Source organism: Acipenser ruthenus, chromosome 1 (assembly GCF_902713425.1).
Source record: "Acipenser ruthenus chromosome 1, fAciRut3.2 maternal haplotype, whole genome shotgun sequence".
Taxonomy (NCBI): Eukaryota; Metazoa; Chordata; class Actinopteri; order Acipenseriformes; family Acipenseridae; genus Acipenser; species Acipenser ruthenus.
In genome coordinates this window covers 41,337,392-41,365,314 of record NC_081189.1, presented here as the reverse complement: position 1 = coordinate 41,365,314, position 27,923 = coordinate 41,337,392, and the positions used below count along the sequence as shown (strand labels likewise).

General features: G+C 37.8%; 1 protein-coding gene across 2 annotated transcripts in view; it reads right to left on the bottom strand.

The window, feature by feature from the left end:
* Positions 1-7,557: 7,557 nt before the first annotated feature.
* LOC117420904 (FERM domain-containing protein 3) overlaps positions 7,558-27,923 on the bottom strand; it is a 126,785-nt gene continuing 106,419 nt past the window's right edge. For both annotated transcript variants that reach the window (XM_034034646.3, XM_034034647.3), the window contains 5 exons: positions 27,302-27,390; positions 24,173-24,247; positions 18,844-18,912; positions 17,479-17,600; positions 7,558-9,250 (listed from right to left, as the gene is read on the bottom strand). In XM_034034646.3, coding sequence (XP_033890537.3) covers positions 8,553-9,250; positions 17,479-17,600; positions 18,844-18,912; positions 24,173-24,247; positions 27,302-27,390 — 1,053 coding nt within the window. In that variant the 3' untranslated portion in view covers positions 7,558-8,552. The remainder of the gene's footprint in view (positions 9,251-17,478; positions 17,601-18,843; positions 18,913-24,172; positions 24,248-27,301; positions 27,391-27,923) is intronic.

Sequence of the window (27,923 nt, the reverse complement as noted above, 5' to 3'; positions counted from 1 at the left end):
CTAGTGGATACTTCTGTGTGGTATAAAGTCATTCCATGTTGAGTCTAGACCAGCATTATGTATGAGCTGCCTCATTATTCAAGTTATTGCTATTTTTGGTACTTGTTAAAACCCCACTTCAAGAAAGTGTATAAAGTTAAATTTTTAAAGGTAATAGTTTACGGTGGTCAAAAAAAACAAACGTAAAACGTTAGAAACGGAAGCAGCAATATTGACCACTATATATATATATATATATTATATACAGTATATAAGTTTGGGATTTTTATTGTAGCAGTACTCACATATAAAACAATGCAGCTCTGTATGTATTTGTTTATTTGGACATACAAACAATGATTCAAAATGCACTTTACAAAGTTCATAAGGCTTAAGTTCCAGCATTTGTCAGACCATAGGAAAGTTTTTTTTTTGTTTTTATTCCTCCCAGAGTTGAGTTTACAAACGGAGATTAAACAACAAATCAACTCCTGCAAACAAATGACAAAAAACAACTACCGATAAAAATACAGTGCCTACGTAATCTGTACATCCCACCATCTTTGGGTCAATAGGTTATAATGACTTAAAAATCATTCTGCAGTGAATGCAGCCTTAACCAAAGCACAACAAACTGTATATCGAGATATGATCATGGATATTTCTTTCTCAAATATACTAAGAAATGTAATTCTTTTTTTATATGAATGACAGTCACCTTTGCACCGTATAATTGTATCTCGTACCAGCGACAATATGTTGTGATCAGGGCTTTTCTGTGTCAGGCAGTGATATATTTGACTATAATCTTATGCGGTCTGTCTCTTAGTTCTGGTGCCTCTCTTTATTTGGTTAAGTCATTTATATGTTTATTGAATTTTACTGCTGTATGCCTTAAGGCCATTGCACACTGGATCCGTTCCATAATTTATCATCCATCATTCGATCATCTGTAAATTGAGTTGATTGCATACCAGATTCATTTGTGTACTTGCACATTCAGCACAAAGAAACCTGCTTTATACAGCTCTACTATTGCATGAAGACCAGGTGTCTTCCTACAGTAAATAATTAATATGTTAAATATGGATTAAGATACAGTGTCCTTTAATAGACAAAGGTATTTTGACATTGTTACTAGTCACATAACAGCTTTGCGTCATTTGGAAGAGTGATATTCTACCATGAATATGGATCCAAATCAGCAGCTAGGTCAGCAACACATGCCATTATGTTGGACAATAGGGGTCATTCAGAGATACAAAGCAACATCATTTCTTGGTTTTAAACCCTTTTAACATTTGCTGTGTGATACTAAGGTTATGGTGTTGTAAAGTTTGCTACTCTTATACTAACATGTCAAATGATTGTGTTTCCAAGTGCATTTCATGCTGTGCATATAACATGTCTAAAAATCTCTGTACTGCACTTAAATCCATGTGTACTAACTGACAGGTTGTGTACGTTATCATCAGCCAAAAGCAGCATTAGTAAGAATGTTAAATTACTCCATGGTTTAAACCTGTGTAAATTACATAGGAGATAATTGATAGCAGCTTTGTCAAGAGTTTACCACTTTAATTATTTACAGTAAATCTTCCGTCAATCCAATCAGATCAGACTGGATGGCTTGCGTATAAGCAACCTGGAAGAGAGGGTTAGGAAAATACAGAAAACAGAAGCCCATTCACTTACACAAGATGAATATATTAGGTGTCTTGGAAAACTTACTGAGTAGAATTGCAAGGTGTCTCAGTAGCATTTCACTATAAAAGCCATGCACTTGTGAAATGTAGAGGGTATTTCAAAATGAAGGATTTTTTTTTTTTTTTTTTTTTGATAGTCGTTGGAGATTCACTTGCAGAACCTACTGTTTTATTTCTACTTGCAATGCCTCTCAACTTTATACTCTTTATATTATTTACAATAATATACATGCACTCAAAAGACCTATCACTTTCCCCATCAAGTTTCTTGTTATTTGCTGGGAGAAAGCGAAAAAAGAATAATCCCAAAAACGACTTTGTGAAACAATACAGTGATGTGAAAAATCTCCAATGAACGCAGTGCAGGTAAAAAAAAAACTGTTTACATCCCAATTATTCTGTAATCAGAGTAATTTAAAAGTAGGTATTCAAGACACGTGGTATCCCAGTGTTACCCACTGACTTCAGTAACAGTACCTGAACCAAACATTTTACTGTGCTTACCATGTGGGAACATAACACCATAAGGTTCTAGTCAGACTTATTCGACTTTTTAAAGTTTGCTTAAATAGTTGTTTCAAATCAATAAGACCATTCAAGGAATGACCCTCAATAACAGTTTTTAGTGGGATAAATAGTCAATGAAAGTTCTGTTTAATCCATAAGGAAAGCCATAATTTACCAAAGACTTCACCCCTCAAATGCAACCAGACTTTTTCGAATGAACTCAGAAACAGGCAACTGCTGCCTTTTTTGTGTCAAATCTATATATACTGTCCCTGCAAAAAATTATTCTTGTGTCTAGTTTAGGTGATTAACAAAGTAGCATTGTTTTGTTTTAAAGGAGTCCTAACCAATGTTTTATAATCAATGTTTTGCCTCTTATTAGCACAAGCAATATTATAGGTGTGTCTCCCTTTTCTTCTGTTGAATGTCTTTTGATTCTTTGCTTGTGTTTTTCCATTTGAGCAATGCAGATATTTTAAAGACAATGCTATAGATGAAAATTGCCTTTTCATTTCATGCATTCAAAAACACATGCCAATTTACAAGCTGCAACCAGACCTAATGACCTCCAGAAAAGGTAACTTAACTGGATGCAGTAACTTATCTATCTTATTATGTTTGAAATATCCGTATATTTCTGAATTAAAGTAAAACCAAGCAAGTGAAGAACCGGATTATAAGCACAATAAATGGGTGTTAATAATAATTTTAATAAAGCTAATAAGAAACCTTGATTAGTGCTCCTTTAAAATATTCTAATGACATGATATTTCAAATCTCTACTCCCAATTCAAAGTCACCTTTAATCCCCAACAATTAAAGTGCCATTATTGTGATTCATAAAGATTGTGCTGTAACTTGTAAAGCTCCCCATTACAGACATTAAAAATCATCTACATCCCACCATGCCCATTTCTTCAACAAATCTGTACATTTAAATAAGATAGATTTGTTTGTACAAAAAAAAAAAAAAAAAAAAAAAAAAAATCCTGAAATACTTGTATCACATAAAAATATACAAAACATTAAAAACAGCATAAACAAAGTTGCTTGTATAGGCCTTGGTTGTTTTTTTTGTTTATTTGTTTTTTTTTTTTTTGTTATTTGATAAGGGTTGCTTTCAAATGTTTGTGTGTCTTATCTGTTTATCAGAGGAACAAGTGTATTGTATCCTGCTACTGAAAAAAAAACCTTTATAGGAGGGGGAACAAATCAAACTTACAATATACTTAGTGTTCTGCATTTTCGATTTTTATCTTTAAAAACATTTTCCGGGAATTTTTTTTACATATATTAAAATAGGGATAAAATCATTAAAATAAATAAATAAAAATAATAATTAATTTAAACATCTATAAAAATCGCAGGTGGGGGGTGGGGAGCTCAGTATACACACTTTACATGTGGAATATGAAGCGTAGCAGTTCTGGTTTCTGATTAATAATGTCCCTGGCATGTATGATGAGCAGAATCTGTGCAAGTCGAAGCCACGTTTTCCCATGTTAGCTGGTACTTCGTGAACGTTTGGGCAATCGCTGTGCTGACAGAAATAGTATCTGCAGAAGGTATGCACGTGACATCAGCACAAAGCAAGCCAGGTTTATTCGCCTTGAAAACATAAAAAAGAAAATAAAGTTGATAGAATTGGCCGGTGCAAGCCATCAGGAGACGCATTAAAAGTCAAACTGGACATTTCCATCAATGCGTTCCATAACTTTACCAAAATATTTACGATTAAGAGTGTCGGCGTTAGGCAGTGTTTTAGCTGATGGACAGACAGTACTGTCGCATGAAGTCACCAATACATACCTCTCTGCAATAAACGGTGGCTGTCCAGCAAAGCAGCGCTCTGACAAACTGGTTAACATAGTCATTCTGCGCTCTTTTTATTAAAGTGTTTGTAAAAGCCACATAAATCGATTGCTTGTCTCTCGGTTCACTTTATTTAGTTTAATGTGTGGTTTATTTTTAGTATGTTATTTTACTGTCAGCGCAAACATGTACCAAAATGCCACAGTATTTACAACGCTATACATCCTCTGCCTCATCTGACCCACTTCTGCTATTTTTGCGTTTCGTATAGTTCGAAACAGTCGTTTTCTTCTGAATATTCATAAACTGATTTACGTTTTCTCCCCATTCCTCATCCACTAAAAATATTATATTTTCGTGTAAGTTTTTCAATTTCGTTTTTGATCAAACTAGTAGTTACTACGCCCTGCAATTGCCACAATAATCAGACCTTGATTGGCCAACAAAATCAGGTGATAATGTGTTTGTGAAGTGACAGAGAACCACTTGAACGTTATTTGATCCTCTGACGTCTAAACGTCTTCTGTATCCTAGGATACAGTGTAGGGCTCCAGAATCAAAATAAAACAGCATTTTAATCAATATATTGTGTATTTCCTAGAAAAGAGTACAGGGAAAATATTCAATAACAGGCAAAAATCGGGTAAAAACAAACATTAAGACATCCACTTAAAAAAACAAACAAAAAAAACAATCCTGTAATTTTTCGGTAAAATTGGTAATAAACCAGAAACGTGGAACACTAAATATACTCCAACCGCCGACCAAGCCTCTTAAAAATGAAACTAATGAACCATGATTTGTAACATGATTTGCCACAATCGACAAACCAATTACTGTGTGTGTGTGTGTGTAGATATATATATATATATATATATATATATATATATATATATATATATACTGTATATATACTGTGTATATGTATGTATATATATATATATATATATATATATATATATATATATATATATATATATATATATATATATATATATACTCTTTAAAAAAAAATCGCATAGGTGTTTTGAATGTACTTTTTATACCATTAGTATGGCAGTTTGCATAGTAAAATAGACAGTTCCAAAGAACACATTCAATACATTCAATAAAGTCACTTTCAAAGGTCAAACAAAGTTCAAGGTCAACAGAAATCAGTAACTGGTATGCCCACCATTGGCATTGATGATGGCCTGACATCTCCTGCCCGTGGATCGAATCAGAGCCTGGGTAACATGCCGGGGAATGGCAACCCACTCTTGCTCAAGTGCCTGGAAAAGTCCTTGTTACGTCTGTGGCTTGGGGTGACGTCATCGCACGTGTCGATCAAGCTCGTCCCACAAATGCTCAATGGGGTTCAGATCTGGTGATCGAGATGGTCAGGGAAGCACTTGAACATTGTTCTGCGTGAGGAAAGCTGCGGTGGCCCGGGCTGTGTGCGGTCGTGCATTGTCATGCTGGAAAATGACATTACAATGATTCATGAATGGGGTCACATGAAGCCGTATGATCTCATGACAATAGCGCTGAGTTGTCAGGTTGTTTGAACCTGAACAAGGTTGGTTCTGCAACTGTCTGAGATTGCCGCCCACACCATGACACTCCCACCACCAAATCTGTCAACTTGTCGCACACAGTTGGCCGCAAAACGTTTATGACGTCGCCTGTATACCCGAGCTCTTCCATCTGCACGTCAAATCAGAAATCTGGATTCATCACTGAACACCATGTTTCTCCATCTTTGTATGGGCCATATTCTGTGATTATGACACCACTGAAGTCGCAGTCAACGTAAGAATCACGCCTCTAACTAGCCTTCTTGCTCAGATAACTGGCTCCTGTAGGTGGTTTCTGATAGTCTGGTCAGAAATTCTGTGCATTCCTGGTACTGCAGATGTTGTAGCGGTTGCAGTGGTGGTCCTGTCACGTAAATGAAGTAGGCGTATAAATCTGTCCTGGGCTGCCGTCGTCACACGTGGTCAACCGGATCTTGGGCGGTCGTGTTGTTCCACGTTGCTGGTATCGGTGCCAAAGTCGTCCTATAGTGCGCTGGGAAACATTCAGACACCGTGCCATGGCGGACTGAGATTCACCGGCTTCCAAATGTCCAATAGCATTATTCTGTGGAGCCTCTGTAAGTCTAGGCATAATTTCAAATGTGTCTACAACAAACACCAATAAGACATGCAAACTCAGAACACTCCAGCCACATCTCAGCATGTTGCACGTGCAGCGAATTCAAGCAAATGGTGTTAATTTTGGGAATATTCACGTGTTTTGTCATTTTGACGTACATCATGCGTTTTCGATCCTGACAATGTGACACTCTGTCAGCAAAACATGTTTAAATAAAATACAATTCTTTTGACCAAGTTTGGTTGCAATTTTTAAGAGATTGGAGAAAAAATATCTGCTATGCATTTCTGTTTTTGAAGGGTATATATATTGAGAAAGAGAGAAACGGTTGAGAGGAACGGTAGTTCCTAGTGCCAAGTTAGCAGCAAAAACTGCCAGAGACTCTCATACAGCAAGGATAGTTTACATGTTTTCAGGATAATGGCGCAGCAAAAGTAAATCAGCCAAAAGCACTATTTCACTTTTAATTTGTAGTTCCCAACACTCGGTGAAATGTAGAAAAAAAGCCAATACCTGTCATACAGTAAGAGAAATAAGTCACCTAAGTAAGCTAAAAATGTCCTTCTTTTTCTCCTGTTTTTTTGCAGATTTTTTGCAGACCCCAGGCACTTTTATCCACGCATATGTATATTACAGGACATCCGAGTTTAATGACAATTAACTTGTTTTTGTCAACATTGAAATATGCTAGGGAACATATTTTGATGTCTGTATCATTTATATTAAACAATGTATTGATATTGGACTGGTCGCACGCAAAAAAAAAAATATATATATATATATATATATATACATACATAAAAGGTAGGATTTGAACCCTAATTAGTCATACTTTCACTCCACTACATAACCGCTATGCTACACAGATTCACATCTTAACCCTTTCAACAGACTAGGCTACTATTTACATTTACCCTATCCAAACGGCAATACATCGCCTCAATATAGGTTGAACTTTTGCTATTCCCATAATATGTGTGTGTGTTAGTATATTATCCATTAAGTGAAAAAAGAAGTGATATCTGAAACAAAAGCAAATAGGCACAACTGTAAAAGCGGTGGGGGTCAAGGTTCTTTTTTCTTGGCTTGTGTTTTTCAGGCAAAATAAAAGCGGATTGAACTGGCATCAAAAACACAAACCAAGTTAGTAGAAACAATTGGGGCAACCTTGACCCCCACTGCTTTTACAGTTGTGCCTATTTGCTTTCTGCTGGCCAAGGTTGCCCCAGTTGTTTCTTCTAACTTAGCAAGTGTTTTTGATACAAGTTAGAAGAAACAGGGCAACCTTGGCCCCCATCGGTTTTACAGTTGTGCCGATTTGCTTTGGGCTGGGCAAGGTTGCCCCAATGGTTTCTTGAAACTTGGCCTGTGTTTTTGATATATATATATATATATATATATATATATATATATATATATATATATATAGTAGGCTACTAATAGAAATATGGTTTGTTGTAATTATTTTTATTTATTGCAAGCCACCTTTGTGAACACTATATCATGTTTTGCTGTTTGAGCTGGAAGACAATTGCCTACACTTCATAGGATTTATGTTTGTTCTAAATAATACTGCATTAATTTTTTGTAATTACACAGTATACTTTACTAAATTGGTTGGTTAAAATTGTATTGATCACCTTTTCCCCCCATAATGTTTAGAACCTGAAATCTATAACCTCTCTACCATCTCTCCCTTTGCAAAAAAAAAAAAAGTGCTTTGTAACTTGTTTTATAGATTTATTTTCTTAAGAAAAGAGGATGGAGTGGCATCTTCATCTTTAAAACTTCTATTATCTTTCTTTTTAGTAGTTTCATATGCGTTTCTTTCTCGTAATATCATTATTTTTAAACTGAAGCTGTTCACCAGAATATCACACAACCATTATTAATTATACTCCAGTGACATCTATCCACCCCCTCCATGCCCATACTTTCCAAACTCTATCTTTTACTGCAAGCTTAGCAACACCTCTTTATTTGTTTTTTTTTTCTTGTTCTTTTTAAATGATACTCAACTTTGCTAACCTCCTCTGGACAATCTTTGAATCACAGACAGTTCCCAAATTTAGTACCTTGTCAACAGAAAAGCATATCCATAATTTGGCTGCTCAAATTAAATACTGGTACACAATTAACATACCAAAAAAACTCACAATTATTTGATTACACTTAACTAAATGAAATTAACCTACTTTACGAGACACATTTTGTTGGATGAATTCTGGTTTACAATGAGGTGGCCTAGTATATTATGAGCCCTTTAATGTAAAAAGGATACAATACACTAAAACATAAGTCAAATCCCAGGCTTTACCACCCTTACTACAAACTCAGAACAAGCCCACAAGTAAATGAAAGCAACCCTTTTTTCATGTTCAACAATTCAAGAGATGGATGCTTCTGTTAATCTTAAGAGCCGCCCAGCGTGTCCAGGATGCTGTTTATTTTGCAGACCACCCACTGGTAGAGGGGGCAGTAGTACTCGTAGTGGAATTGCTCGAACTCGGGGGTCTGGCGGATCTCATGGAGGAAGGAGACGTCTATGTCAGACTCCAGGAGCACAAGGAGGAGGGGCAGGGCGAACAGCAGCAGTCCGAGGCCCACCGCAAGGAGCCGAACGAAGCTGCGGACACAGGCGTTCACCTGCTTGTTGCCCACCAGCAGCTCGTAGCTGTGGCTCAGCACCTGCCTCATCTCCTTCAACTCCTCCTCCTCTGCCATTAGGAAGGCCCTCTCGTCAGCCTCCAGGTCCTCATAGGACTCCCTGTCATGCTCTGTCTCCTTCCCTGGTTTCACAGGGCTGCTGAAGAGCAGGTCGATACCCTCGTCCTCCACGGGGGTGGGCAGAGCGCTGGCACTGGGGCTGTACATCAGCTCAGAGATGGTCAGGGTCCCCCCCAACTCCTCCTCCTCCTCCTCCTCCACCTCCTCCACCTCCTCCTCCTCCTCCTCCCCCCCCCCACCTGGCCTCTCCTCAGCGGCCACCCCCACCATCTCATCCCCACCCTCCTCCTGAGATCTGCTTTCAGTCACCTCCCCAGGGTCCACGTCTGACTGGGGCTGCTTTAATGGGGACAGGTGCATGGTATCCTTCAATGCCTGCAGGCCTGAGGAGACAAAAAAGGTTTATTTTTAGCTTCTGATTGTACAAAGGCAGACAGGACTAACACCTAAATGAAGAAAGTATGTGTGGGTATAAACACATACAGTACACACAGTACTAAGTGGCAGCAGAGGACACTGCAAAATGTACGGTACAGAAAGGTAAGTAAGAGCATACCAGCCCTATTGGAAATATATTTTGGGAATCTGAAAGGATTGTCAAGTAGTAAGCAGACAAACGTGTATATATGTGAATAAGGCAGATGTATTCGATGGTAGCACAGGTAAGTAAAGTAAACTACAACTTCCCTCAAATGTTTCAATTGAGACCTTTGTCAGTTACTGTATGTTCAACTGTAACATTTATTTATTTATTTATTTATCTGAAACAAAAACACACTGGAAATATGAAAAAATGGCAAGTTATCAAAAGTGACCAGCCATTTAAAGTGGAGATATCAAAAACACAAGCCAAGTTAGTAGAAACAATTGGGGCAACCTTGACCCCCACTGCTATTACAGTTGTGCCTATTTGCTTTCTGCTGGCCAAGGTTGCCCCAATGGTTTCTGGAAACTTGGCTTATGTTTTTGATACCTCCACTTGGCATTTTTGTTTCAGATATCACTTCTTTTTCCACTTAATGGATATAATAACACACACACACATACATTATGGGAATAGCAAAATTGTTCAACCTATATTGAGGCAATGTATTGCCGTTTGGATAGGGTGAATGTAAATAGTAGCCTAGTCTGTTGAAAGGGTTAAGATGTGAATCTGTGTAGCGTAGCGGTTATGTAGTTGGAGTGAAAGTATGACTAGCTGGGTCCAAATCCTGCCTTTTATATACAGTAGATGCTGGTTATTAGCAACCCTGATAAAGCAAACTTTCAGTTATTAACAACATTTTCCCAGAAGCCAATCCTGTCCCATAAACTTTAGTGTTAATGGAATTCTGATATTAGCAACTGCATGCCGCTCATTAACAACTTTATTACTAGTTGGCAGTGCTACAGAGCACACTTGCATGATTTATGCACATACTTCATGCAGCTTTTAATACACTGACTTCGCAACTGCGCATTTCTGGTGGACTGAGGCAGAATCCTGGTTTTGAAACTGGCTGCGAAGCTGCATGCAAAATTGAGGTGGATTTACAGCGGGAGGTGGTACATTGTAAAAAGCAGACAACATTGGACAATTTCTTATTTTAAAATTGTGTTCTTTAGAATTGATTGTAAGTACAACACATATTTTTTATGTTTGCTTTACTCATTGTAAGGACAATTGTAGTACATCATTGTGCAGCACTTATTTTGTTTTACACACGCATGAAGTAAACAGTTCTATATTTGGGTATTTTGTGTTTCTCATATTAATTTATTTTAACACTGTAACATTTTAAACAAATGTATTTCAGTGCCATATTCAGTGCCACAATACAACTACAGTATATATTGTTCCATATATATATATATATATATATATATATATATATATATATATATATATATATATATATTGAGAGGAACGGTAGTTCCTCGTACAAGTTAGAAAAACTTGTTTTGAAACTACCGAGAGTCTTTATACAGCTCCAAGAGTTTTGCTGTTTTCACCATGTTGCAGCGGCAAAACTAAATCACCAGTACCAAAAGTCTGAAACTTTCTTACATCAAATGTGAAAAAAAGTAAATACCTCTTATACACAATGAGATATAAGTCGTCAAACTAAGGTAACATTATTATTCTCCTTCTTCTTCTTCCTCTTCGTTGTAGTGACTTTTCAAACAGAAAAGCTAAATAACTGGACATCTACCAATCATGTGATTCCACATGTTGGTCAACATCAAAATAAACCAGGGAATGCAAGCAGTGTGATATCCACACCATTTATATTAAACAATTTATTTATGTTTTAAAACAGCATCTATCACAGGGAAAATTTTTTTTATCTGGTTTGAACTTGCGACATGACATCCTTGAAGAGCACACGGCATTAGCCCGTCATGCCACTGGGCAGTTGTTGAAATGTGTTAATTTTTTAAGCTTACATCCATGCCTGACCAGCTTTTGCTGAAAACCTGAAGGTTCTGCTCGATTCTAGAAATGCTCTATTTCCTGTTTGAAAATATCTAGTTTCCTGTTTGGTAGATACCACAGAATGGAATTGTACACAAGAGTGGCATGTAGCTTCCTTGTCTAAATCTCTGATCTCTGATAAATTGTAGTTCCTCATTTAATTAAAAATAAATAAAAGGAATAATTTATTAGGTAGAACTAAATACATTTAAAAAATGCATAGAGGAATAAATATATTTAGAAATAAATATTTTTAAATAAATAAATGTATAAATTAATGTGTATATTATAAATATATAAATAAATTAATAAATTAATAAATAGCAAGCCAGAAAAATATGTCATATTAATTGATTTGGCTGATGCTTTTATCCAGAGCAATTGACATTTGTATACCTATATACAAAAAGTACATTCCATGTAAAAAAAATTGTTATACAACGAGATATTCGTGCTTCTTCACTTGTAGTATATGTGGAATAGTGGTTAGAGCACTGTGCTCTTGACTGGAAGGTTGTGAGTTACATCCCAGGTAGGGGACACACTGCTGCTTTACCTAGATTGGTCCAGTAAAACACCCAACTGTATAAATGAGTAATTGTATATAAAAAAAATAACGTCACAATTGTAAATTAGCCTGGATAACGGTGTCTGTTAAGAAATAAAATAATAATTTTTCAGGCCTGGTTGGTACTTGGATGGGAGACTGCTTGGCAATACCAGGTACTTTAAACTTTTCTTTGGAGTTTTACTCAATGGTGTAGTCGAGGATATATGCAGGTAAACGGCATGTACCCACTTTGAATTCGGGCAATATATCGTTTACCAACTTCTCATATAAGGGATACAGAGTTTACTCACTTCTACTCTCCTGTGATGTGCAAATCCTGTGTTAAGACAATATGTTTTAACAGCGAGCATCTGTGTTGTGTTCAGAGAATGTGAGCGGAGCGAAGCGGTGACAATTCTGCTCACCGCTCATAATAATATCCTCCGCTCTGCTCCTCTCTTTCTTTGCTCCGCTCAGCTCTTTCTTTCATTCCGCTCCGCTCCCCCACTCCAGACAAAATGGTATTAAAAAATATATATATATATATATAATAAACTAGCTGTTTTCCCCCATCGTGTTGCCGATTGTAGATGAAAAGATGTCATGTACATTCAGAAAGGAATACCATTTAATTGTCCTTATTAATCGCATACTTGACTCAAGTAAAAAAAAAAAAAAAAACACCTATGACCAGCTGTGGCGGAGTGTCCCGCCCCTATATATATTTGTGCACTGTTATATTATTTGTATTATTGTTTGCGGCGCGGATAAAAGCGCAGCGTATTTGTTATTGTTTTTGTATTTTTAAAAACCCCGTGAGGATGCGTGACTGATCAGCTAGTGATTTATTTAGCTAGCTGACAGTCACGCATCCTTACTAAACTCGTGAAGACAGTGACCATCTCCCGAGTTAATTCATTGATTAATTGTTGCTAATTGGGAGATGGTCACTGTATATAAACCTGCAGCTCTCTACCCTCAGGTTGGTTGTGTCAGGAGCGAGAGGGGAGAGAGCGAGAGGAGCGAGAGAAAGCGAAACTTAAAAATAACTGCCAAGTATCATGCTGGGGTAAAACCAGCACGCTTATTTGTTTAAATCTTTTGTTTTTGATTTATTATTTAATAAAAGAAGCTGAACACCGTAGCGTTTCAGCTCTCACCCGTACTTCCTGAGTCTGTGTTTCTGGTCTGACGTCATCACTGAAGGCATCCTGTTCACACCAGCAAAGAACGCCGACATAAAGTGTTCAGAGAAATTATCCAATTGAATTCGAAGACGCTTTCTCATTATTATTGTTTGGTACTGAAAAAATGCGTACATTTCAAACTTTGCATATGATTCGTATCAAATTAGCTTTATACATTGCTTATTTGTATCTGAGTATCTCATAGGGTGCTCAAAGCAACCCACGAACACATGAGTGAGTCGACGGGGCAATAACCGCAGACAGATGGACACACACACACACACACGGATGACGTTTCTCACATTTTTATATGGCACAAATGCAGCTCCACAAATCGGGAATATATACAGTGCCTATAGAAAGTCTACACCCCCTTGAACTTTTTTCACATTTTGTTGTGTCAGTGCCTCAGAGTTTCATCATTTAAATGAGGATTTTTTTTCCACTTATCTACACACCATACTCCACACTTAAGGGGAAAAAAGTTTTTATTAAGAAAAATATTTTATATTAAAAATACATAACTGAAAGATCATAATCGGATGAGTCTCCACCCCCCTGAGTTAATACTTGGTGGAAGCACCTTTGGCAGCAATTACAGCTGTGAGTCTGTTGGGATAGGTCTCTACCAACTTTGCACACCTTGATTTGGCAATATTTGACCATTCTTCTTTACAAAACTGTTCAAGCTCAGTCAAGTTCCTTGGGGAGCGTTGATGGACAGCAATCTTCAAGTCATGCCACAAATTTTCGATTGGATTTAGGTCGGGGCTGTGACTGGGCCACTAAAGGACATTTACCTTTTTGTTCCTTATCCACTCCAGTGTAGCTTTGGGTGTTCTTTGGGTCATGCTGAAAGGTGAACTTCCGTCCCAGTTTCAGCTTTCTTGCAGAGGGCAGCAGGTTTTCCTCAAGGACTTCTCTATACTTTGCTCCATTCATTTTCCCTTCTATCCTGACAAGTGCCCCAGTCCCTGTCGATGAGAAACATCCCCATAACATGATGCTGCCACCACCATGCTTCACAGTAGGGATGGTGTTCTTTGGGTGATGCGCTGTGTTGGGTTTGTGCCAAACATAACACTTTGCATTTAGGCCAAAAAGTTCCATTTTCGTTTCGTCAGACCACAAAACTTTTTGCCACATGGCTATAGAATATCCTGAGTGTTTTTTTGCATACTTCAAACGGGATTCAAGGTGGGCTTTCTTGAGTAATGGCTTCCTTCTTGCCACCCTACCATACAGGCCAGATTTGTGGAGTGCTTGGGATAGTGTTGTCACATGCACACTTTGACCAGTCTTGGCCAGAAAAGCCTGTAGCTTTTGCAAAGTTGCCATTGGCCTCTTGGTAGCTTCTCTGATCAGTCTCCTTCTTGCTCGGTCATCCAGTTTGGAGGGACGGCCTGATCTAGGCAGGGTCTTGGTGGTGCCATACACCTTCCACTTCTTAATAACCGTCTTGACCGTGCTCCAAGGGATATTCAAGGCCTTTGATATTTTTTATACCCATCCCCTGAACTGTGCCTTTCAACAACTTTGTCCCGGAGTTCTTTTGAAAGCGCCTTGCTGCTCATGGTTGAGTCTTTGCTTTTAAATGCACTACCCAGCAGAGGGAACCTATAGGAACTGCTGAATTTATCCTGAAATCATGTGAATCACTACAATTTAACACAGGTGGAGGCCACTTAACTTGGTGTGTGATTTTGAAGGCGATTGGTTACACCTGAGCTAATTGAGGATTGCTATTACAAGGGGGGTGCACACTTATCCAACCAAGCTATTTCAGTTTTTATTTTTAATTAATTTTCTACACATTTCTAGAATATTTTTTTCACTTAGAAGTTGTGGGGTAGGATGTGTAGATAAATGAAAAAAAAACTGTTTTAATGCATTTTAATTCCAGGCTATAAGGCACAAAAGGTGAACATTTTGAAAGGGGGTGTAGACTTTCTATAGGCACTGTATCATCTGGGAGATTAAAGTCTAAATCTTGTTCCCACAAGGTTTTCCGTATAGACCTTGAAAGGCAATTCAGAGATTATACAGCTATGGCCACCTGGAATTTTAGGTTTGAGACAATTTTAAAAATATATATATATATATTTACAGGGGTGTGCAATTCATATCGCCCAACAAAGTTTTGCCGTTATATTTTGCCCATTGGACAAATAGTTTTTATTTATTTATTTTTCCTATGTTTATTCTGTTGCTAGAAAAACACTGGGTATACATCCCACCCCTATTACTTCTGATTGGCTAGCTGTGGGGAAAAAAGCTGAGTTTCTATTGGTTACAAAGAAACCCAGAAATGGCTGCCAAGAGAGCCTCTGGCAAGGCACAGACTACTCTTTAAACTTATGGTATTATTTATGGTTTTTTTGTAAATTAGCAAAGAAATGATACTGCTTTCTTAATACATGAACCTGCTATTTAAATGCAACAATCTAGTAAAGTTACAAAAACAAACAAAAAAAACTCCATAGCTGCTAAGGTATTAACGGATTAGAAACTTTGTGGTCAAGCATACATGTTGGGATGTTTAAAAAAAATGTGAAGTTTACTGTTTAGAAGCATTTCAAGACAAACTTTCCCTGGCAAACAATTTACTGATTTTTTTTTTTTCATTTGATTTCAGTGTTGCTAACCTAGTTTGCCATTTATCATATTTACATATTTTTTTAGATTTAAACGCTATATTAAAAAAAAAACTTTTTTTTTTTTACTAGATTTGAACAGAAGTGATATTAGTTATTAATTACTGGACATGCACAATAATTGTGAAACTATTAAAACGTGAAGATTGACAAATATGTTTATAATGATAGAAATGAAATGCTTATAAATTAGATTATCTGTAAAAAATGTTATTTTAAAAATGTAAAATGTATTTGTAAATCTCATGGCAATATGTTTATGTATTAATTCATTTATGTATTTATTTTTCAATGAGAGTAGTGCATAGAAAGAATGTCATAGGGAACCTTTTGTGTATCTTTAGTGAACCCATCAAGCTACAAAGCTAGCTCCGCCCCTGTTAATCACTAATTGATTGATTGTGTTCACTGCTAAATAATGCTAAAATCCTACAAGTTATATTCTACTTTTTTGTGTGTGTTTTGTGCGACGAGGATGGTGCAAGTGTATTTTTAAGAAGGACAAGTAGATTTTTCTAGCATTTTGTCCCTTGGACGAGTTTTTTCAAAAATTGCACACCCCTGATCTATTTAGATATTTTATTTAACATCATGTAATCAAATAAACCACAAAATGATATTGCAAAAGTCTACCGGAAGCCATAATAGTAGTGCAGTATTTCATATTATGTTTTGAAAATGTCATTTTTCCATTTTTGGAAAACTACAAAGCGGTATGTAATTCAATATGTTTACGTAACATTATTCAGCAGATTTCATTCGACTTTAAATTAGTTAATTCTATAGACTGATTCAAAACTTTTAGCCATAGTTGTATACATTCCCTATATATCTCTACAGATAGGGTTGTCCCAGCATAGTGTCCCACAGGATTTGTTCCCATGGAAATTATCTGAAGTTGAATTTGATGCGTTGGTAATTCAGTTACTGGTAAGCAGAAAGATCACTATTATGACTTCCAACAGCTCTTTGATATAATTACCCAGCTGTAAAAGTAGTTATTTTTAAGGGCCATATTAATTTTATTGAAGCAGTCTGGGAGAGGGGTTAATCACACAAGGGAGCATTTCCATGGAGACTGGAATATTGCCATATGTGCCTTAGGGGGTAGGGCGACAAAACAAGTCTTGCAAAGCACATGCAACTCCCTGCTGGTCAGAGATATGGACTGTCCCTAAGGGAGCCATTTGCTACCGCATTTTATTTATCACCAAGCAGCAGCTACAACGATACTGCAGAAAGGATTTCATGGAAAGCATTGGTCACCATATTGCCTCCATATAAAAAGAAATCAGCAGTAATTGAAAATGTGTTCTAAAGTAAAAGATTATGCTTGAGTGGTTAGGTTCAGCCCACTGGTTATTACAGAAAAGTACATAACTTACCGATACAATAAATTCAACCGCATAAAAAAGGATGCCTTTATACAATGAAAGACTATAAAAAGTCTCAAAGATATTTATAATAGTAGGAAGTGTTTCCAAGAATAACTCCAGAATACACCTCAAACCTCAAAATGTTATGACACTGCATTCCTATACACTCAAATACACTAAAGTAACAACACATGAATGGACTCACACATAGTCAATCTATAGTAAGTAGAAGAGGCTATAGTAAAAAGAAAAGAAAAGCCGTCAAGACATCCTTTTAACTGGTTTGAACACCTGCTGTTTGGAATCAGTCCCATATTCACTATCCTGCTACATTAGTAACTAGAAACTAATGGGTTCATCACAAAGACAAGAAGGACCTTTCCTACCGTTTTCAAAGGCAATCTCTTCAGACTCGCTGGGAGAGGGAAGTGCTGGTAACAGCGGCTCCACGTTCATGATCAGCTGCTTGTTTAGAGAATTAAAACTTCTGCTATAACCAATGGTGGACCTGCATATGTAATGTAAAAAAAGGTTATCAGTCCTTATTGGGGTCTGTTCAATTGGTCCAAACAGTGGCAGAGCTACATACAGACACTGTTTGTAACATGTGTTTTAATGGTTTGATATCAGGGGTGCCAGGTAAATATTTAAAACCTACCAAAATTATACATTTGTATTATGATTTAAATGCATTTTACTTGCACGGTTGTTTTAGGTTGGCAGGGAAGGGTTAATTGCCTCCCCTGCCAAATAAATTTACATGTAGAATGTCCCTGAGCCCAATTTAATGATTAGCAAGCAATCGAGCTCAGGCACAGCTACATAAAAGAGGCAAGAACCTCTCAGTCAGGGTTGGGGTTGTTCAGAGGAGGAACTTAAAAAGTAAGAACTGAAAATATACAAACAATTGCTACTTGTGCTGGATTAGGCACAATACTTTTTGTTTGTCTCTATTCACTATTTGTTTTGGCCACCGTGCCTTTTTGTTTTGTTTTGTTTAAACATTTTATTTGTATTATTAAAGAAATACAGGCATATTTGCGTCTCAACCCTGCAGTACTTGTGCCTGTGTCTTCCTGATCTGACGTCACCTCCAAGCCATCTTGCCACAAGCCACAATTTAAATAAAAGGATATCACACTTATATAATTAGAGCAAGCTTATTTACTCAAAGATAAAATGGAAAAAGGAAGTTGATACTGTACTGTAACATTTATTTTACGTATAAGTCCCCAAGTAACCAACAGCTACAGACAAAACCCTAGCAGACAACCCACAGGTATATATAAATATATTCTTAGCAGTTCAAGGGAAACATTCTCGTAACAAATTCATGTACCTGAAACCCATTAAATAATAAATTACGTATTTTCTGGGGTTTATGACAATGACCGCTGAATATGCTATAACATTTATTTTGTTCTTTCCATACCAAGGTTATGGAAAGCAAACATCTAACAGTGTAATGTGTGTGACTCTTTGGTGTATTTCAGTCTGCAAAATTGTGTAATTGCACAATTGAACCAACACTGTTTAGATCAATTGACCTTATAACAGTCTACTGGCAGGTCTAAATTCTGCCATCCTAAGCCTCCTTGATATATCACTGCCATTTTTTAACCTTATTTTAATTGTATTTAGTGATGTTAATAAGGAGCAGTAAATGACCGCGTCTGATTAAATCAGACTCGTTGCATTAGCTGAAGAGACCCAATCCCAAGACACTTTCCAATGCAGCACGCTGTCATTACCTGTGCACCTCTGGGGGATCTCTCTGGATTTTAAAGCTGGCTTCAATGACCTCTTTTGCAACTCTTCCACTATAATAACAAGCAAAGGACAGGGAGTATTTATATTTCTAAGGAGTCAGCTTGGCGCACGGTTTTCTGAGAAGGAGCTGAGAGTCCTTATGGCTGAGGTCACTCAGCCAACATCAGTTATGCTAGTATCCTTATGAAATTATATGTATTGGCCTGCCCTTTTCAGTATGACATCAAAAAAAATTACCTAGCATTTTGGAAAAGGTGGATTGGGCTATCCATCCAGACATTCAAACTGTGGTCTGAAAGGAAGCAGAGACTAAGTAGTGCAGAGAACACAGCACTTTCACATGTGCAGGGATAGCGGTCCCTAGATTGACGCTAGGGTCTAGCTTATCCCTCAATTCAGCTGTTAGGTCTAGGATGACCTGTGGAGTGAGACGATAACACTTTAGCACCGCATCCTCTGGCATCCCAAATAAAGTAACCCTGGGATTGAATATGCAGGGTCTTCTTCTTCTTGCCTCCTCTGAACGTGTTCCTGCCTCTCCTCAACAACAGCCAAGTGTAACCGCATCAGGAAGAGGACCACAGCAGCTATCCTGAAGCCAATGACAGGTCTCTGCTGGTGTGTGCTTTTATACAACTCTTAATTACTCGCAAATGTTAACCTATATGTGGGGTTCAGGGGGCGGAGCTAGGCACCAACAACCTATCATCTGCTGTCATCAATTAAATCTACCTTATTTAAACATTAGTCACCTCTACCTCGCTGTCTTGTGTTTTTTCGTTTTGGCTTAAACCTAAGCGATTTCAAGACCCATCATCTTTTGTATACCTCAATAATGGAGTACTTACAGCAGTTGTCATCTGATTCAGAGGATTCCAAGGATTTTCTGTCATTAACAGATCATTCTCCTTCAGCTTCAATCCAGGGTCTATCCAGTCTCCGTTTTTTCTCCCCTTCTGGTATTTCAGTTACATCTGATCAGGCTCCTGATCAGGCTCTCGACCAGGTTCCAGTTCAAATGTTGCCTACCGTTCCTGCCACCCAAACATCGAATCTGCGCCGATCCAAGCGTCTTCGGCCTCAGGACACCCCTCCGGATCGATTGTTTTGGAAGGACTGGCCCATGAATAAATTGATAAAAACCCTCCTTAAAAAACGGTAATGTGATTCCGGCAGGGAGTGATAGAGAGTCTCTTTTCATTCTCTATTGCAATTCAGTCTCAGCAGAACCAGTCTTTCCTCCGAAAAACATAATCAGTCGCGCCCAGCCATTCAGCGTCCTAAAACAGACAGCAGGCAGTCTATTCCGGATCTAACCACCCCCACAACTAGCACCGCTAACCAGCAGCCAGCCATTGAAATCCAACATTCGCAAATATTTAACGAGATAAAATCATTTATGCAGCCTTTTTCCGATACTCTATCTTCCGTCAGTTCTCAACTGTCGGATCTAGATAAAAGGGTGTCTATTATGGAACAGGGAAAACAATCTACAGCGCTGTCATTAATTCCAGCATCAAATACTGCAGCACCGCCTACAGCTTCTTCCGGTCCAGCCCCAATTTCAGCCAGCGAAGCAGATCCTCCAATATACAACCTCGCTACTGCATCTACATACAGATCGTCCTCTCCAAATGCAGCGAGACGTCACACTATATCTCCACAAATCAGACGTGTCATTCTTGAAGATTTCCAAATTCCACAGTTTGCTGCCTACAGCTCTGCAATATCCAGCAGCAACGCCACAGTTCAATCAGCTGATTTCACCGTGTAACAAATTTTTTTTTTTTTTTTGGTTCCTGGGTAGTAAGTGTTATTTCCTAATTGCTTATGCCTCAAAAGTATAGAAAATGGCTATTATTCCCCACAAACTTTGCTTTTGTGACCAGGATAGTGATACTTTGAAATTTACCTATTTTCCAGAACATTCCAGATAGATTCAGTGCTGAGTAAACTTGGAGTAACTTCTAGAACTTTCCAGTAATATAAATAGTAGTATAAATACACGGGCCTTAAGCCCACCAGTTCAGTTTAGTTCCAGCTGCCTAAGTGGATACATATCTGCATTTTTCTGAGATGGCATCAAGGTCATAGGAGACTTCAAAATGGTGGCATTCCTGATGGGTCTCCAAGGCGGTTTTACCAAGTTTCCCTGCTATCTTTGCCTTTGGGACAGCAGGGACACCAAGGCGCACTACCACAGGCGAGACTGGCTACAGCAGACCGAGTTCTCTGTGGGGAGGAACAACGTCAAGTGGGAGCCACTGGTGGACCCCCGGAAGGTGCTGATGCCACCACTGCACATCAAATTGGGCCTTATGAAACAATTTGTCAGAGCTCTAAATAAGGAGTCGGCAGCCTTCAAGTACCTTCAAGACTTCTTCCCTAAGCTATCTGAGGCAAAGGTCAAAGCCGGTGTCTTCGTCGGACCACAGATAAAGAAGATCCTGGAGTGCAATGAATTCCCCAAGAAGCTCACTTGTAAGGAGAAAGCGGCTTGGAACAGCTTTGTCGCAGTGGTTCGGGGCTTCCTGGGCAATCACAAGGCCGAAAACTATGTGGAGCTGGTTGAGACTCTGGTGAAGAACTACGGCACAATGGGTTGTAGGATGTCCCTCAAAGTCCATATCCTTGATGCTCATCTTGATAAATTCAAGGAGAACATGGGAGCAAAGCGAGCGCTTCCACCAGGATATTGGACTTTGAACGCCGCTACCAAGGACAGTATAACGAGAACATGATGGGAGACTACATTTGGGGGCTGATTCGTGAAAGTGATTTACAGTATAATCATAAATCTCGAAAAACTACTCACTTCTAAATCTTTTGTAGTCATTTTTGTATTACTTTAGTATAAATACATGTTAATTTGGATGCACATGTTGTTTTTTTCTGACTTTATGTGAACGAAAAGACACAAATTCGCCCGTTTTCTCATTGGAAATAGGTACATTTCAAAATATCACTGTCCTGGTCACAAAAGCAAAGTTTGTGGGGAATAATAGCCATTTTCTATACTTTTGAGGCATAAGCAATTAGGAAATAACACTTACTACCCAGGAACAAAAATTGTGTTACATAGTGTTTTCAACTAAATCCAACTATTAATAAACTTCTTATTTCAGCTCAAGATTACATGGCATCAGCACTTGCCCCATCTACCAGATCCTCGTATTCTACAGGTTGGGCATGTTATGTAACTTTCTGTTTACAAAGCAGGATTAATCCTACTCCATTCAACCAGGACTGGATCATGGCATTCATAGTGCATGCAAAGGACTCTCTAGATCTGGCACCAGCTACAATCAGACTATATTTGTCAGGAATTCAGCATCAATTTCGCTTGATGACCATCAATTCCCCAACTCTATTATCAATTCCAGCGGTTCGTCTCCTTTTACGAGGAATTTCCAAGTGCTCTCCGGCTCCTTCTTTTGCTCGCCTGCCTATTTCTATAGACATTCTCAGTAACTTGATTTCAATTCTCCGCCATGGCTGTTTTTCTCCATTTGATGATTTAACTATGGAAGTCATATGTCTATCTGCATTTTTTGGGTTTTTTAGATGTTCTGAATATACAGTTCCTTCTATTGCCAGCTTTCCTACCCTCGGTATCCGCCTCAGTGACCTCAAGCTCATCCCAGATTCTCATTTCATCTTATTTCTTCGCATTTCAAAAACAGATCAACTGTGGCAAGGACAATGTATTCAGCTTTCTAAGATCAACTCTCCTCTGTGTCCCTTCACCTCCATGTTGAAGTACATTGCAGAACGCAAGGCCATTTCATCCTCCGACCCTTTGTTTATCAATTCAAGCCGGTCCATTGTATCAAGGCATTGGTTTTCAACACACCTTTCCACCGTGGTATCCAGAGCAGGTCTTCCTTCGCAATTCTACACTCCTCATTCATTTAGAATAGGGGCAGCTACTTCAGCTGCAAAAGCCAACATTAACCAGCATTTAATTAAAAATATGGGGCACTGGACTTCATCAGCAGTTGAAACTTATATTCGTTCTTCATCATCTGAAATATCCTCCGCACATCAGTCCATTGTTAGTATGTCCGGAGTGGGGACGACCTTTCTGCCTGGGCCATCAAAGATTTCCCCCTAAGAAATTAAAAGAAAGGTTTTTTTTTTTCTTTCCACTGTGCAGAGGGTCTTCACATAGTCATTAGGGTACAGTCTACTAACCCCTTTGTCACGTTAAGTGTTTGTTTTCTTTCGTCTAAATGTTTTCTCTTTTCTTCTTTCTTATGCATTGGCGGTTCTCTCTTTTTTCTTCTTCACGTTGTGTCAGCGGGGAGCCGGGGGTCCATCTTTTGGGGGGTTAGTGATTCCACTTTCTCCAACCCTTTGTTAAGCTCCGCTTCATTTACCTCATAGAGGAGGGTTCTCCATGAGTCAGAGGGGACCCCCGGCCAAACCCTTCCATCTGCATGTATGTTTCTTTTGGGATTCTTCTTTCAGGTCTGATGCCTCTATGTGAGGGTCCCCAAGCGGTGGCATCCCTCGTGTTTGTCGGGTCTCCTCAGCGACGGAACCCCCCTTCTATTATGTTGGGCTTCGAAGAGGCGGAACACCACGCATTATATGTTTTAACAAATACTAACTTTATGTTTTCTTTCCGGTTCGCGAGCCACTTCGTATGTCGGGTAACCTCAGAGACGGTGCCCCTCTTGGTATGTCGGGTCACCTCAAAGACGGTGGCCCCCCTCCTGTTTATCGTGTCTATCGATCAAGTAAATGTTGGGCCTTGAAGAGGCGGAGACCCTCTCTCCATGTGTATATGTTTACTAACTCTATCAATAAACACTATCAGGTGGCATAGCTCCGCCCCGTGAACTACAATGGTTTACACCTTGTAAGAAGAGCTGTAGTTTTTGGAGGGTCAGCAATTGCATAAGTGCAAGGCAAAATCCTTACATGACATTATAATGTTTGTATACTTAGTATCCAGATCCCGCCCAATTCCATGCTCTTTTCTTCATTTGAATGCATTTCAATATCATTTTAATGGATTAATGAGGGCAAAGTGCAAATTTGATAGCAGGTGCAGAACGCCAGGTGAACACTTCTTTCCATATGGCGCATTTTTAGGGATTATGGGGGGATTGTGCATATCCTTACATCAACCCCAAAATGTTCTATATGTAAATTAGTTCAACTACATCATAAATCTCCTAATGTTTACATAAACACTCACTATGTATGGATCACATCATCACTCGTTAAATTTATAAATCTATGTGCAATGGTAAAGCATTAAGAAATATTCTAGATAAAGATATAAAAATCAAAACAGCTTACCTGTATCGGAATCGGCTGCCTTTAAAAAATATATTACTGCTGGACATAGTCTTAATCTGACTGGATTTTGCACATCTATTAAGAAAAAAGATAAAACAGATCATTAAATATCTAGCCATGTATAGAGCATGTTATGGCCTTGTGCTCCCCTCCCTCAATTTCTTTTGATTCCCATCGTAACCTACTCCCACTGCATTTAACATTAATAAATCAATATATTTCCATACCTGATAAAACACACCAATATGTTACTATACGTCAAACACATGTTTTACATGATATTTAAACAATATCATTTTACATACACCAAAAACAACAACTAAATCACATGTATTAGACACCTAAGATTTGACTTGACTAAAACCCTGTTCACACTACTGTGCTGGCTCAGGACCGACGCATATTTAGGTCTGCAACCCCTTTCACATTTGCGGTTTAAGGCGCCTTTGCGCGTTCACATATGTGACTGAAAAAAGCAGGCCTAAAATGTGTCGGATTGCTTTTTTTAATTTTAATTTTTTTTTTATGGAACGATTTAATGGAATAATAATCCTGCACTCAGAATTATTATTATTATTATTTATTTATTAGCAGACACCCTTATCCAGGGTGACTTACAATTGTTACAAGATATCACATTATTTTTACATACAATTACATTATTTTATACACATTATTTCTACATGCAATTACACATTTATACAGTTGGGTTTTTACTGGAACAATCTAGGTAAAGTACCTTGCTCAAGGGTACAGCAACGATGTCCCCCGCCTGGGATTGAACCCACGATGTTTCTTATTAATATATATTTTTTAATGCAGCACAGTAGCAATTTTATGGTATACATAAAAAAAAAAAACATATATATTATTGACTATTTTGTCTTAATATTATGGTGTGGAACGGGGTGACGGTCCAAGCTCACCCCCGCCCACAATCACATTATTCTCTCAAGAACACTAAGGTATTTAGAACGCAGGAAACAGCAACTTGCTAGTGTTGACAGGTATAAATATTTATTTTCATAATGGATACTTCACTCAGATTGCAAATGACTAACAGGTTATACATACAATGACTGACATTCACAAGACAAGCTCATGACTGACCACCTAATACGACTGCTTCCTCCTAAGGAAAGACACAGCATTAAATACTAATTAATTAATTATTCAGTAACCGGTTACACCGGGAATCATTTTATATAAAAATTAACTATTATTTAAACATTCATTCAATTTACAATAAACATTCATATATTTTACATTACACGTGTTTCTTCTCAATTATACTTGTTTGTTTAACCTGCATGAATACCGTCTTTGTTTAACGTGATCGTTAAACTATTCTGTTGTTTACTCGTTATTATTATCATTGTCATTATTATTCTCTAGTCCCTAACCATTACCAGTAAAGACTGAACATCAGCATGACCCATTCTCTTGGAAGCTTACAGAACATATGGCTATAACAAAACCCTTGTCCCACATGTAGCTACAGCAACTTCAGTAAGGGAAGCACCCTAATCTAATACAGCAATACACCGTCATATATCAATTACACTTTGTTCAACAACATGCACGACACATAATAAACTACTGCTCTACCACCAGTAGAATAACATTAACAATAATAATCACAATAACAGGCATTGAAATAGTACAGTGAAAATACAAATTGTTGCACTTTCAAATTCTAAGCAAGTTACAAGCTTAACAGTGCCTTTAATCAATACAAAGAAACCTACTTTTTTTTACTTCAGATATTACAAATAGTTCAAGTTAGTTCAACTCAGTTAGTCTTCGTCATCCGGATGGCTATTGTGAAATAGAACTGCAGCGTTCTCCAGCCAGATTGTCGTGAGACACTGGCATTGAGCACAGAAAAGAATCCCAAGTTTGCGGTTTATGTTTCCTTTTATACAATTTATGTTTAGCTCTTCCCATGTGTTCTACAATGGTCTGCCTATCAGTGTAATCTACAGCCTTGCTGCATGAAGTACAAAACAGCACATTACCATGGACGTGAAATTCGTCCTTGCCAAACTTGTTGATCCGATCTTCAGGGGTGATTTTTATTGTTTTCGGTCATCTTTAAACAGCTCTGGATACTGACTGAAGTAAACTGAAGTCTCATTCAACACTGAACTTGAATACCGGAAGCAGTTTTATTAAACAGGTATGTTTTCGTAAATTTAAAGCAAAGTTGCCTGTGTTAATTTTTATATATGGTACGTGTTTTGATTTGGTTATTATCAAACAAACAAAAAAAGCATTACATGTTTTTTCCCTCCCCCAAATGTAAAATAAAAAAAATCTCAGAGCAAACTGATTCCTAAGATCCCTGCTATTGAGGTACATAATCAAATTGGTAATGTAATACGAAAAGGCCCTAAGTCTGCTTTGCGTTCATCTATATGTAAAGACTGGCCCTTGATTGCAGGCCCGTTCACATATAAGAAACGGCGGCCCTGGGCTGCCTTAAATCGAATGGGGTCTAATTGTTGAACAAACTTTATAGTGGATATTACACAAATGAAACTGGCTGTTTAACCTTTCTGCAATTATTATCACGAAAATTATTCACTGTAATAGAAAACCTAGCAAGTTGGGAAATTCAATATGTAGGTATTACGGTCTGCAGTAGGTTCCAAAATCAACATGTTTATTTAGAGTGCCTAATGAGATGAAGGCTTATCATTTAAAGGACAGCTGGTATAATTAGGTAAATGACTCAGCTAGAGCTTTGTATCTGCATTATTCTACATACTGAGCTCCCAGGAGTATGCTGTCTGGGGAGTATCTTTTTGGATGAAAGAGTGCCATTCCAAGCCATTTAATTGTAATGTGTGTTCCAGTTACTTCCTCATTTTGCTATCGGTAGCAATACTTATTTTTGAAAAATTTGAAAAACTTGAAAACAAGAAAGATATATTGCTTCATGAATTTTCAAAACTAAACATATTTTGAATGTATTCTTGTGTCCACTTTTCTATTTCAAACATTTTTCCTAACACATGAAAGCCAGGACGGATTAAGGATGGAATGGATAAAGCAGATGAGGATTACTTTGAACTTCCCTGCTTCATTTTGTCTGTGTGTGAAGTTAAACAACGCTACAATACATACTTGTAGAAAGCCTGGTTCTCCACCCCGCACTTCCAGAGATGCTTGCAGGCAGCAGGTGAAGACGTGTGGTATGTCAGCACTAGCTTCTTCTGATGATTACAAAAAATAAAGCATATTAGGGCTCGGCTGTTTTTTTTATTTTGAAAAAGATAAAACAGTTGCAGGCATTTAAAATATTCTCTTAGTGAAATTATAGGGTGTGATTAAACTAGCTCATATGCTATGCTTTCAATGCATGTCAGTAGTGGGTTCATGCGTGTCAGCTGTGGTTTCGCAAGTAATCAGTCTCAATCAAACTATACCCTCGGATTTGGGTAATATTCAATCATAACAGCATTTAAAAGTGAATTCATGCATAGGTACGGGAATATCACAGCCTGCAAATCATTGTCATGCCTAACTGAAGCACTTAAGTTCAATGTCACTTTGCACAAAGAGCTGTGCTTGCAATGGGCACTTGAAAAAACACATTTCACACTTAATTAAAAAAAAAAAAAAAAAAAAACGTGACCAGCTTGTTTCACAAAAATGAAAAAAGGTAATTGAAAAACAATCTGCAGGTTATTAGGCATAATGGATAAGGTCAAATTTCTTCAGTCTCGATGAACATCCTAATGTAATG